The 14,407-nt window shown below is 39.4% G+C and overlaps 1 protein-coding gene across 6 annotated transcripts; it reads right to left on the reverse strand.

Annotated features, from left to right (window-relative positions):
• Window positions 1-8,332: 8,332 nt before the first annotated feature.
• On the reverse strand, window positions 8,333-12,506 carry LOC114310476 (UDP-glucose 6-dehydrogenase 1). 6 transcript variants are annotated; one of them, XM_028256458.2, is made up of 3 exons: window positions 12,315-12,506; window positions 11,592-11,662; window positions 8,333-10,010 (listed from the first exon to the last, which is right to left on the reverse strand). In XM_028256458.2, exon 3 carries the CDS (start codon window positions 9,996-9,998, stop codon window positions 8,556-8,558), a length of 1,443 nt encoding a protein of 480 aa, XP_028112259.2. In that variant the 5' UTR covers window positions 9,999-10,010; window positions 11,592-11,662; window positions 12,315-12,506; the 3' UTR covers window positions 8,333-8,555. The 6 variants fall into 6 exon arrangements, with proteins under 6 accessions (XP_028112259.2, XP_028112262.2, XP_028112261.2 ...); XM_028256461.2 differs by having other exon boundaries at window positions 8,333-10,005; window positions 12,315-12,465; XM_028256460.2 differs by lacking the exon at window positions 12,315-12,506 and adding an exon at window positions 12,157-12,309.
• Between the last annotated feature and the right edge of the window lie 1,901 nt (window positions 12,507-14,407).

Here is a 14,407-nt window from a genome sequence, read left to right on the forward strand (position 1 = left end):
ATCGAACACTCTATCACACTCAGATTTTCAGCGTCAAATAACGAGGTCGAATACGAAGCACTGTTGGCCGGGCTTAGAAGCGCGCTCCAATTGCACGCATCTGAGTTGATGGTTTACAGTGACTCCCAGCTCGTTGCCAACCAAGTATCCGGAGTCTATGAAGCCAAAGATGACAGAATGGCCAAGTACCAAGCTCTAGTGAGAGAACACATCAAGGAATTCCAGACAATCAGGGTCTAACAAATTGGTCGCGAAGAAAACAGCCGAGCAAATGAGTTGGCCAGACTAGCCTCCATGTTCAATAGTTCAACTCCCAGACCTCTCCTAATCGAGTTTCTTCCAAGGCCTAGTATTGTGGACTCTGTGCAGACGGAAGTACTCTACACCGGGCTTGGCCCTTCTTGGATAGACCCTATCATCCTTTTTCTAAAAAAACGACTTCTTCCGGCCGACAAGAAAGAAGAACATAAAGTCCGGGTGAAATTAGAACGGTTTTGGCTCTCTCCATCTGGTGCTTTATACAAGAAGTCATTCACAGGTCCGTACCTCAGGTGTGTACATCCAAACAGCGTGGAAGCTTTCCTGTACGAGATTCATGAAGGCATATGTGGAAATCACATCGGGGGAAGATCTTTGGCCTACCGAGCTATCTCGCAAGGATATTGGTGGGCATGCATGCAGGCGAATGCTCAGAAATATGTTAGAAAATGTGAAAAGTGCCAGAAGTTCGCCCACCAAATTCACCAGTCGGCTAGAGAACTTCTTCACCTCATAAGCCCTTAGCTTTTTGCGATATAGGGGCTGGACATAGTGGGACCACTTCCAACGACACCAGGCAACTGAAAGTTCTTCATTGCGGCTACGGATTACTTCACCAAATGGGTTGAAGCTGAGCCCTTAGCGACTATCAAAGAGAAAGATGTCAAACGGTTTGTCTGGCAGAATGTGATAACGCAGTTTGGCGTTCCCAAGATTCTGATTTCTGATAACGGCACTCAATTTGATAGGCGCTTATTCAGAGGATTTTGTGAGGAATTGAAGATAGAATTCTACAACTCCACTCCGGCTTACCCGCAGTCCAACGGCCAAGCCGAAGCATCAAACAAGACCATTCTCGATGGGTTGAAGAAAAGACTAGCGAAAGCCAAAGGAAAATGGGCCGAGGAACTCCCAAGTGTCCTTTGGGCATATCGAACGACCCCAAGGCGATCCACCGGGGAAACTCTTTTTGCCCTGGCATATGGCATGGAGGCGGTCATCCCATTAGAAATCGGCATGCCCACCATCCGCAGTGAAAATTTTGAGCCCGAGTTGAACTCTGAAGCCGTCGCCCTGGAATTGGACCTAATTGATGAGCGCCAAGAAAAAGCTTTAATTCACGTGGCCACATACCAACAAGAATTGTCTAGGAAATACAACAAAACAATGCACCCCAAACCGTTTAAAGTGGGGGACTGGATTTTAAGGAAGGTCATGGGCAACACACTAGTGCTGGGCGAAGGCAAGCTAGGGGCAAACTGGGAAGGGCCTTATAGGATAACTGGTCTGGCTGGCAAAGGGGCATACCACTAAGAAGACTTGGATGGCAAAGGCGTGCCCCGGCCATAGAATGCGGCTAACCTTAAACTGTACTATTTTTAGTATTCGTTGTTTTTATGTAATTTTTTGTGGAAGAACTTGTTTTCCCTACACTTCTGAATGCAATACTCTTTTTGCCAATGTAATGGAAGTGAATTATCTTTGTTGAAGAAGTTTGCTGTGTTCGAAGTAATGTAGTGACTGAGGGGCATACTCTTGTGTTTTAGCCGAGATGCTTTACCCGGCTAAAAGAGTTGGTGATTTGCCCAACTCAAAAGTCTTAGCCGAGATGCTTTACCTCGGCTAAAAGAGTTGGTGATTTTTCTAACTCAAAAGTCTTAGCCGAGATGCTTTACCCCGGCTAAAGGAGTTGGTGGTTTTCCCAACTCAAAGGTTCTTGCCGAGATGACCTAACCTGGCTAAAAGAGTTGGTGATTTGCCCAACTCAAAGGTCTTAACCGAGATGCTTTACTCTGGCTAAATGAGTTGATATTTTACTCAACTCAAATGTTCTAGCCGAGATGACCTAACCAGGCTAAAAGAGTTGGTGATTTGCCCAACTCAAAGGTCTTAGCCGAGATGCTTTACCCCGGCTAAAGGAGTTGATGTTTTACTCAACTCAAATGTTTTAGCCGAGATAACCTAACCCGGCTAAAAGAGTTGGTGATTTGCCCAACTCAAAGGTTTTAGCCGAGATGCTTTACCCTGGCTAAAGGAGTTGATGTTTTACTCAACTCAAATGTTCTAGCCGAGATGACCTAACTCGGCTAAAAGAGTTGGTGATTTGCCCAACTCAAAGGTCCTAGCCGAGATGCTTTACCTCAACTAAAAGAGTTAATGTTTTACTCAACTCAAATGTTCTACCCGAGGTGACCTAGCCCGGCTAAACAAGTTGGTGATTTTCCCAACTCAAAGGTTTCTAGCCGAAATAATCTATCTTGGCTAAAAGGGTTGGTGATTTGCCCAATTCAAAGGTCCTAGCTGAAATGATGAAAATGTAGTACAAGCAGTGCAACGGTAAACAAAATGAGAACTTTTCATTGATGATAAACTATAGTACATATTATAGGGCAAGAAGGCAGCTCGGTTACATTTCCCGGTTCAAAAAAAAAAAAACTAAACCAGGGGGAAAAGTCAGCGAAGTCGTCCCCGGCGCACTCTGTAGCAACCTCAAGGTCAACCGTAGAGGTGATTTCTCGGGCGCTGGAAGCAACCTGGCTGGCCTCCTTTAGGCGGCCCACTTCCTCGGCATTCTCTTCGGCGTCCTGTTTTACGTCTTCCCGGCCTTTTCTTGCAAAGCATTGAAGACTTCGTTCGCATATGGCACCATGTAGGCTGGGAGAAAGGTAGCAGAGAAAGAGGTAAACACCTCGGTTCCAGATCCTTGGCCGAGATGTTCACAGACAGCCTTCCAACCGGATTTAGAGAATATGTCCTTGGTGGCCTCGACTTGCTTGGCGTAGTTATCCTCGGCCTCCTTGAAACTGAGATTGTTTGCAACATCAACTTTGTCTTTTCTTGATTGCTTTAGCGCTTTCAGCTCGGCTTAGAGAGCGTCTTTTTCCATCTCAACGGACCCAAGTTGGCCAAACAATTTGGAGTTGTCCGCGTTAGCAATCTCCAATGAAGCTTTTGACCGTTCCAGCTCGGCTTCCAGGTTCTTGACCTGACCGACGGCGTTAGTCACCTTTTGCCGGAGTCTATGAATCTGGTCCATCACGAGATGTTGCTTCTGGATGGCCTGCAAGAGGATGCGTTAAGTGTTCAAAAAAGGAGAGTAACCGTGCAAACGCTTGAACAAATTTGAATAAAACATGTCGAATTCTTACCCGGGTCATAGACTTGACCGAGGACTTCACGAGCTAGGTGTCGGGCACGTGGTCGCTGCTAGACACGTCGCTCGGTAGGAGTAGAGCCTTTACCAGGTCGAAGGCCAGCAGATGTTCTTTGTCGCCTTTGACTGAGGCGTTCGCTGGGATCTCCTTACTCTGGTGCTTTAGCTGTGGCTGCCATGGGGGAGTTGGCTTTGAGGCTTCAACTAGCTGCTTGGTGCTCAGCTCAGCCACGAGCTCGGCTGACGGATCGGCAGACCGAGGCCTTTTTTCTGCTTGGCGACTTTTTTTACTGACCTGCGCTGCAGTAGTCGATGCTAATACTATCACTGTCCCAGATGTTTGGCCGGCATCCGAGGCACGGGGAGGGATGTTCGGCAGCTCAGTGGATGTGGCGGTGATGAGATTTTTTATACGACTCCGTTTAGCCATTTCCTCTTCTTCGATAAGTCAGATTAGGGGCACGTCCGGCAGTGTTGGATGGGGTGGTGGAGACGGTGCTCAGAAAAAGTTTGTAACTCTACTCCGGCAGGAAGTTTTGTATCTGTAGCTCGGTACGTAGCCGAGAAGGTCATGGCAGTCTCGATTGCGATACCGCAACGCTATTCTAATGGCAGACTCGTTTGGGTTGAAGTAGTTCGCTTGCAAGGCTTCGATAGATGCAAAGAGGAAAAGAAGAAAATGCATTAGTACAGAATAGTAAAGGAAAGTGGTTTGACCGAGCAGTGAGCACGACTTACATGTCGAACCGAAGTTTTTGCTGATGTATCAGCCGCGCACATCGGCTGTTTCATAATTTCTAAACACCCAGAAAAAGTCATCATCGTGCATATCTTTATCTAGGGCGCCGGTTACAAGCTTTTTCTTGCCCGGCCTAATCTTTAGGTAGTAGTTTAGCCCATCGCCTGTATGCCCGAGGGTGTATTGGTGTAGAATCTCGGCTAATCCTAGGTTCAGGCCCAGTCGGTTGTTCAGCTCGGCTACCCCGTTTATTATTCTGAAGGTATTGGTTGAAACTTGTGTTGACACTAGCCCAGTGCACCTCAGGAACTCGCACATTAGAGGTTGAACAGGGAAGCGAAGGCCGTCTTTGATTATGGAAAGCACGGTGAAGGGGCATTGGTCCAATCTGCCCCATGGGTTGGTGTCCTCGGCACCGAGCTCGAGATGTACGTCTGCAGGGACACATATTCTTCCCAGAACGCAGCTAGTGCGACCGGCGTGTCAACAAGGAAGCGGTAACGCCCCATGTGAAGCCGGCCTGTCTCAGTGCAGTAGTTTTAGTTGGCAAAGTTTCGTGAGAAAGGGAGCTCGGCCTTTTAAAAGCCTTGGTGTTAGTGCTTGGTCCCGTAGGACTCTGTAGTAAAAGTAAGTGTAAATGGAAGCGCGGTCACGCAAAACGAGCTCGACTTTAGCTCGGTCAGATGGAGTGCCAGACCATCTTAGTCATAGAAGTATACCCAGAAGCTCGGCCGCTCAAGCGGACTAGATATTAGCCCGGTCGAGCGGTCAAGCACTTTGTTACCTCGGTTCCTACACGAGTTTTGCAAACTCGCAACTTGCTCGGTTTTGGTGTTTTTTGGGATCAAAGGAAGACCTGGAGCCCGGTCCGTCCCAGATCCTCGCATGTTCATCACAGAAGATAACGAACGGTAGAAGGAGAAGGGGCGGAGGTGATTTTTAGGGGCTACGTCCTAAAGCCCACCGCTAACGTGCCCTAAACTCAACTATGACAATCAGATGGCATATAAAAAAAAGAAAAAGAAGAGTAACGAATGAAGAATAATGAAGGATTTAGAACTTACAGGCTAAAGTACTGACGGTGGCTCAAAGTGGTGGGATGGAGGCCCTCAGCGACGACGACGGAGTGGGACTTACTTACGTAGACGCTCTGATCTCAAAAATGAAGAGTGAGGGCGAGAGCTTTCGATCGCAGGATGGTTTTGGCAGAAGAAGGTGAACTGAACAAGAAGGAAAACGAGTTGAGAGGTAACGGCTATAAGAAGGGAGAAATGAGCGCCAAAATTTGAATGTGAAGAAACGACATGGGTTGGCCGTTTGAGGCCAATGAGTGAATGACGCGTGTCCATCATGATAACAGCGTCAGTATTGAAAAGACGGGTTGGTAAGTCGAGGCATCAATCGAGCAAGTCCAAGATCGATCATGGGGCTTAACACGGTTAATGTCTTGCGGCATACAACCGGGCAGAGGGACGACCACGACAGGAGTGTGTAATCCCAGTCACGCTAGCGCGAACGAAATTAAGAGGTAATTGAGAGGGAGATTTCATAATCACGCCTTGGGCCGCAGATTTGGCCGAGCTAAGAGTGGTCCGAGCGTGTTTGGGCCGAGCTGGGCCAGGCCGTGCCGGGGGGGAAGTTTGCTCGGTTGAAGTCCAAGGCCCATTTGGTCGAGATGCTTCTCTGTTAGCCCGGGCTTTATTCCTCGCACGATTAGCTCGATATGCAAGGTCCTTCATATGCCGGCCTAACTTAGCAGGAGCTCGGTCATAACGGAGTGTTACCGAGCTCGGTCGTAATGGAGCTCGGCAGGGAGCACTGTTTGTTTCGTTAAGCGATACGGTCGTAAAAGGCCGAGGTAGTGCCGCCGGGCTGCATGTTCACGCCAATGTCGTTTGGCAGTTTGATTAGGTGGTGTTTAGTTGAATTTGCGCTGACACGCGGGAAAGTGTGATTGGAGAGCAGCTCTACGCGTCAATATATGAATGGATGCAAAGGTGAGCGCAGAAAGTATATAAACTTGACTGCGCCCCCCATGTTGAGGATGGAACATCAATTGGTGAGAGAAACTTTAACATTGATTGAGCTCCTCTCTCTCCCTCTCTCAGAGTGTATGCTAACTTGACCGTCAGAGGGGTTTTTCGGCAACAAACTGCCGGGTAGCTCACCGTCGTTGTGTTTTCAGGTTGATCGAATAGACACGAAGCTTGGATGCAAGGAGTACGGACAGCGACGAAAGCGATTTTTAAAACTATAGAAAGCGATTCGTATTTCAAACAAATTTCAAGAGTTATATTTGTAATACCCATATTCAAACTATTTCCAACGTTTTACCTTTTCTTTTATCAAATTTAGATTTGATGAAAAAAGTAGACTTTCATTCCTCCAACGTGTACACTAAACCAGTATCAAATTTAGGATATCTTAAACTTTTTATCAAATTAAGGATGCCTATGTCTTTCATCAATTTACTATACATAGCCGTTGAAAATGTAGAGCATACATCATCACTGGACGACCACCTCCTCACAAAAATTTGTTTCAGAATATGTAAAAATTACACTAGTTGGTCGACTGGTTAAACGACCGAAAGATGTCCTTTTGGTCGACCAGTGGTTTGATGAAATCTTAAATTGCTCTGTTGAAATGCATAATATCGGATGAAATTTTTACTTAAATTTTTATTTAAATTTAATAATAATAATAATAATAATAATATAATAATAATAATAATAATAATAAACTTAAATGTTAGAGACGCCCTTAGTTGAGTGAAACTGGGGGTGGAAACAAATTTAATAGTGCTTTTATAGACCACAAAAAGTGTAACGAATTTTGTCACCAGAGAATGCTAGACAACCAGATTTAGTGGTCTAACTAATTTTTTTTTTTAAATAATTACAATAAATAAATAAAAATAATTATAGCCAAATGTAAGCCTCCGATAAGATTGGAGAGCATTTTTTCGTGGTCTCAAGATTTATCGCAAATTAAATGACTAGTGAAACTAAGGCATGATTTGATTTATTGGTTAGGTTGATCGCCCAAGCCACCCTCTAAAAATGCAGCCTTGAATTATTGGTTAGTTTCAATTTTGTCAAATTTATGAACAAATAAAAATGAGATATTTATTTATAAATTTTTCTTTATTTGTGTATTTCACTTAATTTAAATTATTTTTTTTATGTTTTAATAAGGTTTATAGGTGACATAGTTACCAAAATATTCCTAATAATAATAGGATAAAATACGCATTAATGTTCACATTGACAGTGTAAATATTCACATCACCAAGTTGCTAAGGGTTCAAAAAATTTATAAGAGTAAAATTGTCTATAAAATATCTTAAATATTAGAATTAAAATTTGGTAAATCAAATGTCCAAAGTAATAGGACTTATTAAAATATAAGAATATCTTATAAAATAATTGAGATACAAATACTTAAAAGAAGATTTTCCAATAAGTTTTCCTAAAAAGATTAAGGTTAATTACTTTTTAATTCTCAAAGTATGAATTTTATGTCATTTTAATCCTTAATATTCAATTTTAAAATTAAAGTCAATGGGAGAGTTGATTTGAAGCAACCCAAGTTGCACATATAACCAAATTCACACTAGAAAGTGTGGATTGCATCTTTGACATTTTCTTTGATCTTGCTTCTTAATAAAAGGTTTTACACAAATCTATCCTACCAGTGATACAAGATAAACATACCATTTTAACTTCAATCCACTTGTTTATTTTTTTATTTTAATCCACTTGTTTCAATCAAAAAGAAAGAAAAACAAAAACCTTTAATCCACTGTTTCGATCCAAAAAATAAAAAAAACTTCATTTTAAACATTCCACTTTTTTTATCTTCTAGTTATAACACCAAAGTTAAGCATTTAGACGACATCAATCAAATATACTGGGAAAGCCTCGTTTCACTTAAAACTCATAAATTTGAAGCCTTCCAACAACAGGATCTTTACCATTTTTTGTTTGGTTGTCGAGAAAATGAATGGGCAAAAGGAAAAATGAAATCATACAGTTCAGAATTCTGAAATTTCCAACTTCCTTTATGATTTGGTCATCCTGGAGAGTTGTTTTCTTGGAATATAGACATAAATTGGCGACCATTGGCACTGTTCCAACCTCAAAAGATAGCACAAAAACTAATCAATCATTCAGTCCAACTTTAAAAATTAAACCTTCTGTAACTATTGTGATTACAGATCACAGCTGCAATTTTCACTAAAAAAAAAAGAAATATGTTTTAGTACATTATTATAAGGCCAAACTCAACTATAAATGATAAATCCATCAAGGAAAGAACAGTTTCAAATAATCAAAAGTTCCTTTCACAATGTTCAATTCTAAGCTCTTTGACCCAAATATGGAAGAAGAAACACAGCAGAGCTCATGCCATTGCAGGCATGTTCTTGAGCCACAAATCCAACGGCTTCCCAATAGTATAAACGATAAATCCAATCTCCCTCAGCTGGTCAGCGTTCACAACGTTCCGACCATCAAACACAAATGCAGGTTTCTGCATATTATCAAAAATCTTCTGGAAATCAAGCTTTTTAAATTCATCCCACTCGGTGAGAATGCAGAGTCCATGAGCGTCTTTTGTAGCCTCATAAGCATCCCAAACTACGCTAACTTGGTTCACAGCGGTGGGACTCATTGGCTGTAGGTGCACCGGATGGTCCCAGTCAAACTTGTTCATTGACAGATCTCTTTGAATCTGATCTTCAGTGACTTGAGGGTCGTATATGCTCAAACGAGCCTTATCTCCCAAAAGTCCCTTGCACACATCAATAGCCGGTGTTTCCCTCGTGTCACCAGTGTCTTTCTTGAAGGCAAAGCCGAGAATGGCAATCTTTTTACCCGAGACTGTGTTGAACATTGAGGAAACAACCCGGTTCACAAAACGGTTCTTTTGGTAGTCGTTGACCTTAATGACTTGTTTCCAATAATTAGCGACTTCAATAAGGCCATTGCACTCACAGATATAAACCAAGTTAAGAATGTCCTTTTGAAAACACGATCCACCAAAGCCAACACTGGCATTGAGGAACTTAGGCCCAATTCTAGAGTCTGTGCCAATAGCATGGGAAACCTGTGAAACATCAGCCCCAGTTGCCTCGCAGAGAGCAGACATGGCATTGACTGATGAAATCCTCTGAGCCAAGAAGGCATTGGCGGCAAGCTTTGAGAGCTCGGCTGACCACAAATTGGAGCATATTATCCTCTCTTCGGGCACCCAATGAGCATAAACATCTTTCAAGGCTTTGATTGCTTTTTGCCCATCAGGGGTCTCTCTCCCACCAATGAGAACACGGTCGGGGTTAAAAAGGTCCTGAATTGCAGTTCCTTCAGCAAGAAATTCAGGGTTTGAAAGAATCTGAAATTTGATGCCCTTGCTATTGTGGGTGAGGATCTTCTCAATTGCCTCGGCTGTTTTCACTGGTACAGTTGATTTCTCAACAACAATCTTGTTGTTTTTTGACACATCAGCAATCATCCGGGCTGCACTCTCCCAGTATGTGAGGTCTGCAGCTTTACCAGCCCCAAGCCCTCGGGTTTTGGTTGGGGTGTTGACAGAAACAAAGATTATGTCAGCCTCTGAGACGTGCTGTTCAACATTGGTGCTGAAGAAGAGATTCTTTCCACGGCATTGCTTCACCACATCATCAAGGCCAGGCTCGTATATAGGTAGTTGGTCACTGTTCCAAGCTGTGATCCGAGGAACCGAGATGTCAACAACAACTACTTCAATTTTGGGGCATTTGAGGGCAATAACTGCCATGGTAGGCCCTCCAACATACCCAGCTCCAATGCAACAGATTTTCACCATTTTTTTTCTTCACTAGAGAGATCAAGAAATAAGGGATGTGTCAGATAACAAAATTCAATTTTCTTCAATACTAACCTTTTAGTATATGCAATGTGTAAATACAGTCAGTCAGCCAGGAAAAAATTAAAATTAAGGATCTAAGGCCATGTTTGATTCACAATACTAATAGTGAGGTATTAATAATCTTATCAAATTAGTGTGGTATTAACTATCCCACCCCTACCCCATTACTAATTATCCTACAAATTTGTTGGATTAATTATCCATTGGATTAATAGTCCTAAACCAAATGTCAAAACAAACATAGGATGGTTGGGCCCACGGATTAATAATCCTAATCCCATACTTTAATCCTTCCAATCAAACATGCCCTAAATGTTTCAAAGATGGAAGATGTTTACAAAGACATGGAAAGGTATCCCACAAAACTACCAAGGTTAAATTGTTATGAAGAATTGCATTTTTGTATATGTAATGTGTAAATACAGTCAGCCAGGAAAAATTTTAAAATTAAGAATCTAAACGTTTCAAAGATGGAAGATGTTTACAAAGACATGGAAAGGTATCCAAGGAAACTACCTAGGTTAAATTGTTATGAAGATTTGCATTTAAAATTTACATTGGATCTAATGGCTGCAGAAATATATATATATATATATATATATATATTTTAATTATTGGTTTGCAACATCAAATCTTATCACAATATCTTTCCATAATCTCTGTAATTTAGGTGTCTAAAATCAACAGAAACATGTGGAGCACCATGGTTATTCCCATTTCTGTCTAATTTAAAGTTTGGACATAGTCATTATTACTATCTCATGACTAGTGTCATTCAACTGAGTTACTGAAGATGAAACAAGGCCTCCCTGATATTTCCTTAAGAACAAAACAGAAGCAAATTAGAATATAAACACAAACGCAAAGAGGCGAAAAAGCTCTGTAACTTGTAATTTGTCATAAGTTGGTATTGGCTCAAAACAATCCAAAGAACATATAATTGGTTGATCATTGGTCTTGGGTCAAAACAATCCAAAGAACATATAATTTGTTATAATCAGTGAACAGATAAAAGAAGAAGAGGTTTGAAGAACTACGAAAAATTGCTAACATTTTGTTTTCCTTTTCCTCCATAAAAGATTTGCTTAATTTATAACTCCCAAAAACCTTGTGAAACCAAAAGCAAACCAGGCATGCAACTAAGGGATGTTTGATCTTGGATTTGGGTAGAATTTGTTCAGTTTTTTTGTCACCTTTCCCTTTCCCTTTCCCTTTCCCTCCACAAAACTCTATACAAATCCAAAATCCAAACAAACCTGGAGTGCAAGACGTGAAAAATGATAACTGATCAATAGAATTAGAGATCTTAGATTACTACAATCTGGAATGTTATACACACATTAATTCAGGTGTACAAACCACAAAAAGCAATCAACAGAGGTAAATTATCAGATGCAAGTATCACATATTCATAGAAACTTAGCACAACATTTTTTAAAACAAAAGAACCAATCACAATCAAACAAACTGAAATCATGTAAGTAAGTCACATAAGAGTCTATTCCAAATTGAAGTTTAGACCATAATTACCTTAATGCCTATCTTTTCACTTGAAAACTGCACACCACACAATGAATATGATCTCTTCACCTCAGCAAAACCTTAAATAATAAATACCCAAAACCCAAATAAGATTTACGCCCATGGACTCTCCCAAACTAAGCAAAGTGCCAAAATCAGTAACAACCACGGTAATTGAACAACCTTTTCATTATTAAAAAATGAAAAACAACTTATTAAAATCAGTCTTAAAAAACAGTACCCCTTTCATTAAAGTTCATAAAACGTCAGTTTAACAAACAACACATATAATAGCACACCAAATAAATGACTTTCTTTTAATATTCCAAAACAATCTTGCAAAAACAATCAACAAAACCCATTACTCAAATATGGGTTTTTAACAAAACCCAAGTCACAGAAAATGCCCAAAAATCGAATTTTCAAATAAATCAAGCAAACCAACCGAAGTTCATAAGCAAAACCCAAGTCACAGAAAATGCCAAAAATCGAATTTTTCAAATAAAACAAAGCAATCATATCTTAGTTGGTGGGTTGAGAGTGATAATGGGGGTTTACATCACGAGAGTTTTACCAATTTTGGGTCAAAAAAGAAAGCTTCAAAGATCAGAAACAACGTGCTCGGTTGGTTCACAAAGCATTGAGTGAGATTGAAGACATGGTTTAGAAGTCTACTCTTTATAGAGACCTTGATTTGAAGGAACATAGTTTGTGAGATAAACGTGTTGGTACCTGATTAAATGGCCTCAAATCAGCAAACAAACAAGAGGGTGGTGAAGAAGCGTGAAGCACTGCAGGAACGAATTCAAGAGAGAGAAATAACTCCTTTTGAAAGAACAATTTAGGGGTTTCTCTTTATATATTAGTTTATGCTGGTTCGTCTGCCTTCACATAGAGTTAATTTTTACTTTTCACAAATAGGCTAGGTTTGGCCTGGATTTTTTTATTTTTTATTTTTGATTTTTTTAAGTACAAAAAGATAAAATAAGTTAAAAAATTAATAAGATAAAATATTATATTTAAATCATAACTATTTAATTTTTTTTTTTACAAAAGTTAGAAAAATCAAAAAATTCATTCCAAACGAGACTTTTTAACTCAAACTAAAAAAAGTTAAAAAGCCAACCTACATCACAAACGAAAGCATAATATGACAATATCACTATTATAAATATATACATCTTTAATAATATTTTGTTTTAAAGTGAATAATCATAATGAGTCACCTTATTAGGTATAAAAATTATGTATAAAATTTTTATTTGCATATTTATTTTCTTCTTAAATTATAGATATAGATTGAGTCTTTTAATTTTTTTTAAATATATAAATCTATTAAGTAAATAAATATATAAATCTCTTAATCCATATTTATTTAATAAAATTAAATAAATAAATAAATATTCATAAGTGTGATAAATTAATACAAAAATCTTAATTAAAATTTTATTCTAAAAAGAATTTAAATTTCTATTATATTTACATTTTTCAAGTATAATTAACTTGAAAGGTTCTTCAAATTAAGGGCAGTAACGTCAAACAGGGAAAAAGAAATAGTATTTGTTATATTTTGTAAAAACTATTTGTTATTAAGATTTTTTTTTTTGGGGGGGGGGGGGGGGGGGTTTGTTTACTAATTACACCAATGTATTTGAACATCTCTACTCCAAGTTTTGACAAAATAACAAATAGTTTGTATAGAGTTAATTTTAGGTCATTAAGATTTTATAAAGATTAATGCTACAATCTCTAAAGTTTTGCTTACTAAATGAAGTAACATTTACATGTCATCAATTCTATAAATATGGTGATGACACATCATTTTGATAATTAGATTTGATCGTCACAATATTATCCTGTCAAAAATATATTAGAATTCGTGATGCAATAGAGTTAGGCTTCTTTATCCCCAAAAGGGATTATCTTTGTTCTATTACCCCAAGGATTATTTTTGTTCCATTATTAATGATATCAACTAATAAATCATGTTATATCACTGATTATTCATCATTTCTCTTTGTCAAACTTAACACTCTTACTCATTTTTCGTAACTATCACCTTTATTGTCATATGTAAGTAACCGAGAGAAGTTATATAGATTATTTAAGAAACTTTTTGGGAAATATGATAGTAATTGAAATGATATTATATCTCCGAAAAATGAAAAATATAAATAAAAAAAAAAGAATGGCTTCTGTCCAGTCCTTAATCGGACTAGACCGTGCCGTTGGCTCGTGGAGGCCTACCACGGGTCCCGTTTTAATAATCTGAACCGTTCAATGTGTAAAACTCGTCGAGTACTATATATTTATAAAAAATCACATTGATCGGATATCGATAGGTATGTGATCAAAACAGATTTTTGTCAACCGTTAATTTATTCACCGTCCATTTTTTTTTATACAAAACTGATTTGATCACATAACTATCGATATCCGATTAACGTGATTTTTTACAAGCATATAATACTCGACGAGTTCTACACATTGAATGGTTCAAATTATCAAAACGAGACCCGTGGTGCGCCTCTACGGGCCCAACAGCACGGTCTAATCCGATCAAGGACTGGACCGAAGCCATGCCCAAAAAAAATCCCTACCTATATATAGCCTCCGTTTGGGAAGTGGGTTGACTTTTTAGCTTTTTGGCTATTTTAGCCTGGTTTGGGAAGGACTTTTTGACTTTTTTGGCTTTTTTTGTGAGAGATGATTGTAATGATTATGGGTTGGATTTGATGTTTTATTTTTTGTGGCTAAAATAGCCTATTTTATTTTTTGTGACTATTTTAAATAAAAAAGCCTGACTTTTTTCTTCCCAAACAGAG

This window comes from Camellia sinensis, chromosome 15 (genome assembly GCF_055761805.1).
Source record: "Camellia sinensis isolate YWXY chromosome 15, ASM5576180v1, whole genome shotgun sequence".
NCBI lineage: Eukaryota > Viridiplantae > Streptophyta > Magnoliopsida > Ericales > Theaceae > Camellia > Camellia sinensis.

Excerpts from the sequence above, each read along its gene's own strand:
- LOC114310476 (XM_028256459.2), bottom strand. The coding sequence starts at position 9,998 with ATGGTGAAAATCTGTTGCATTGGAGCTGGGTATGTTGGAGGGCCTACC.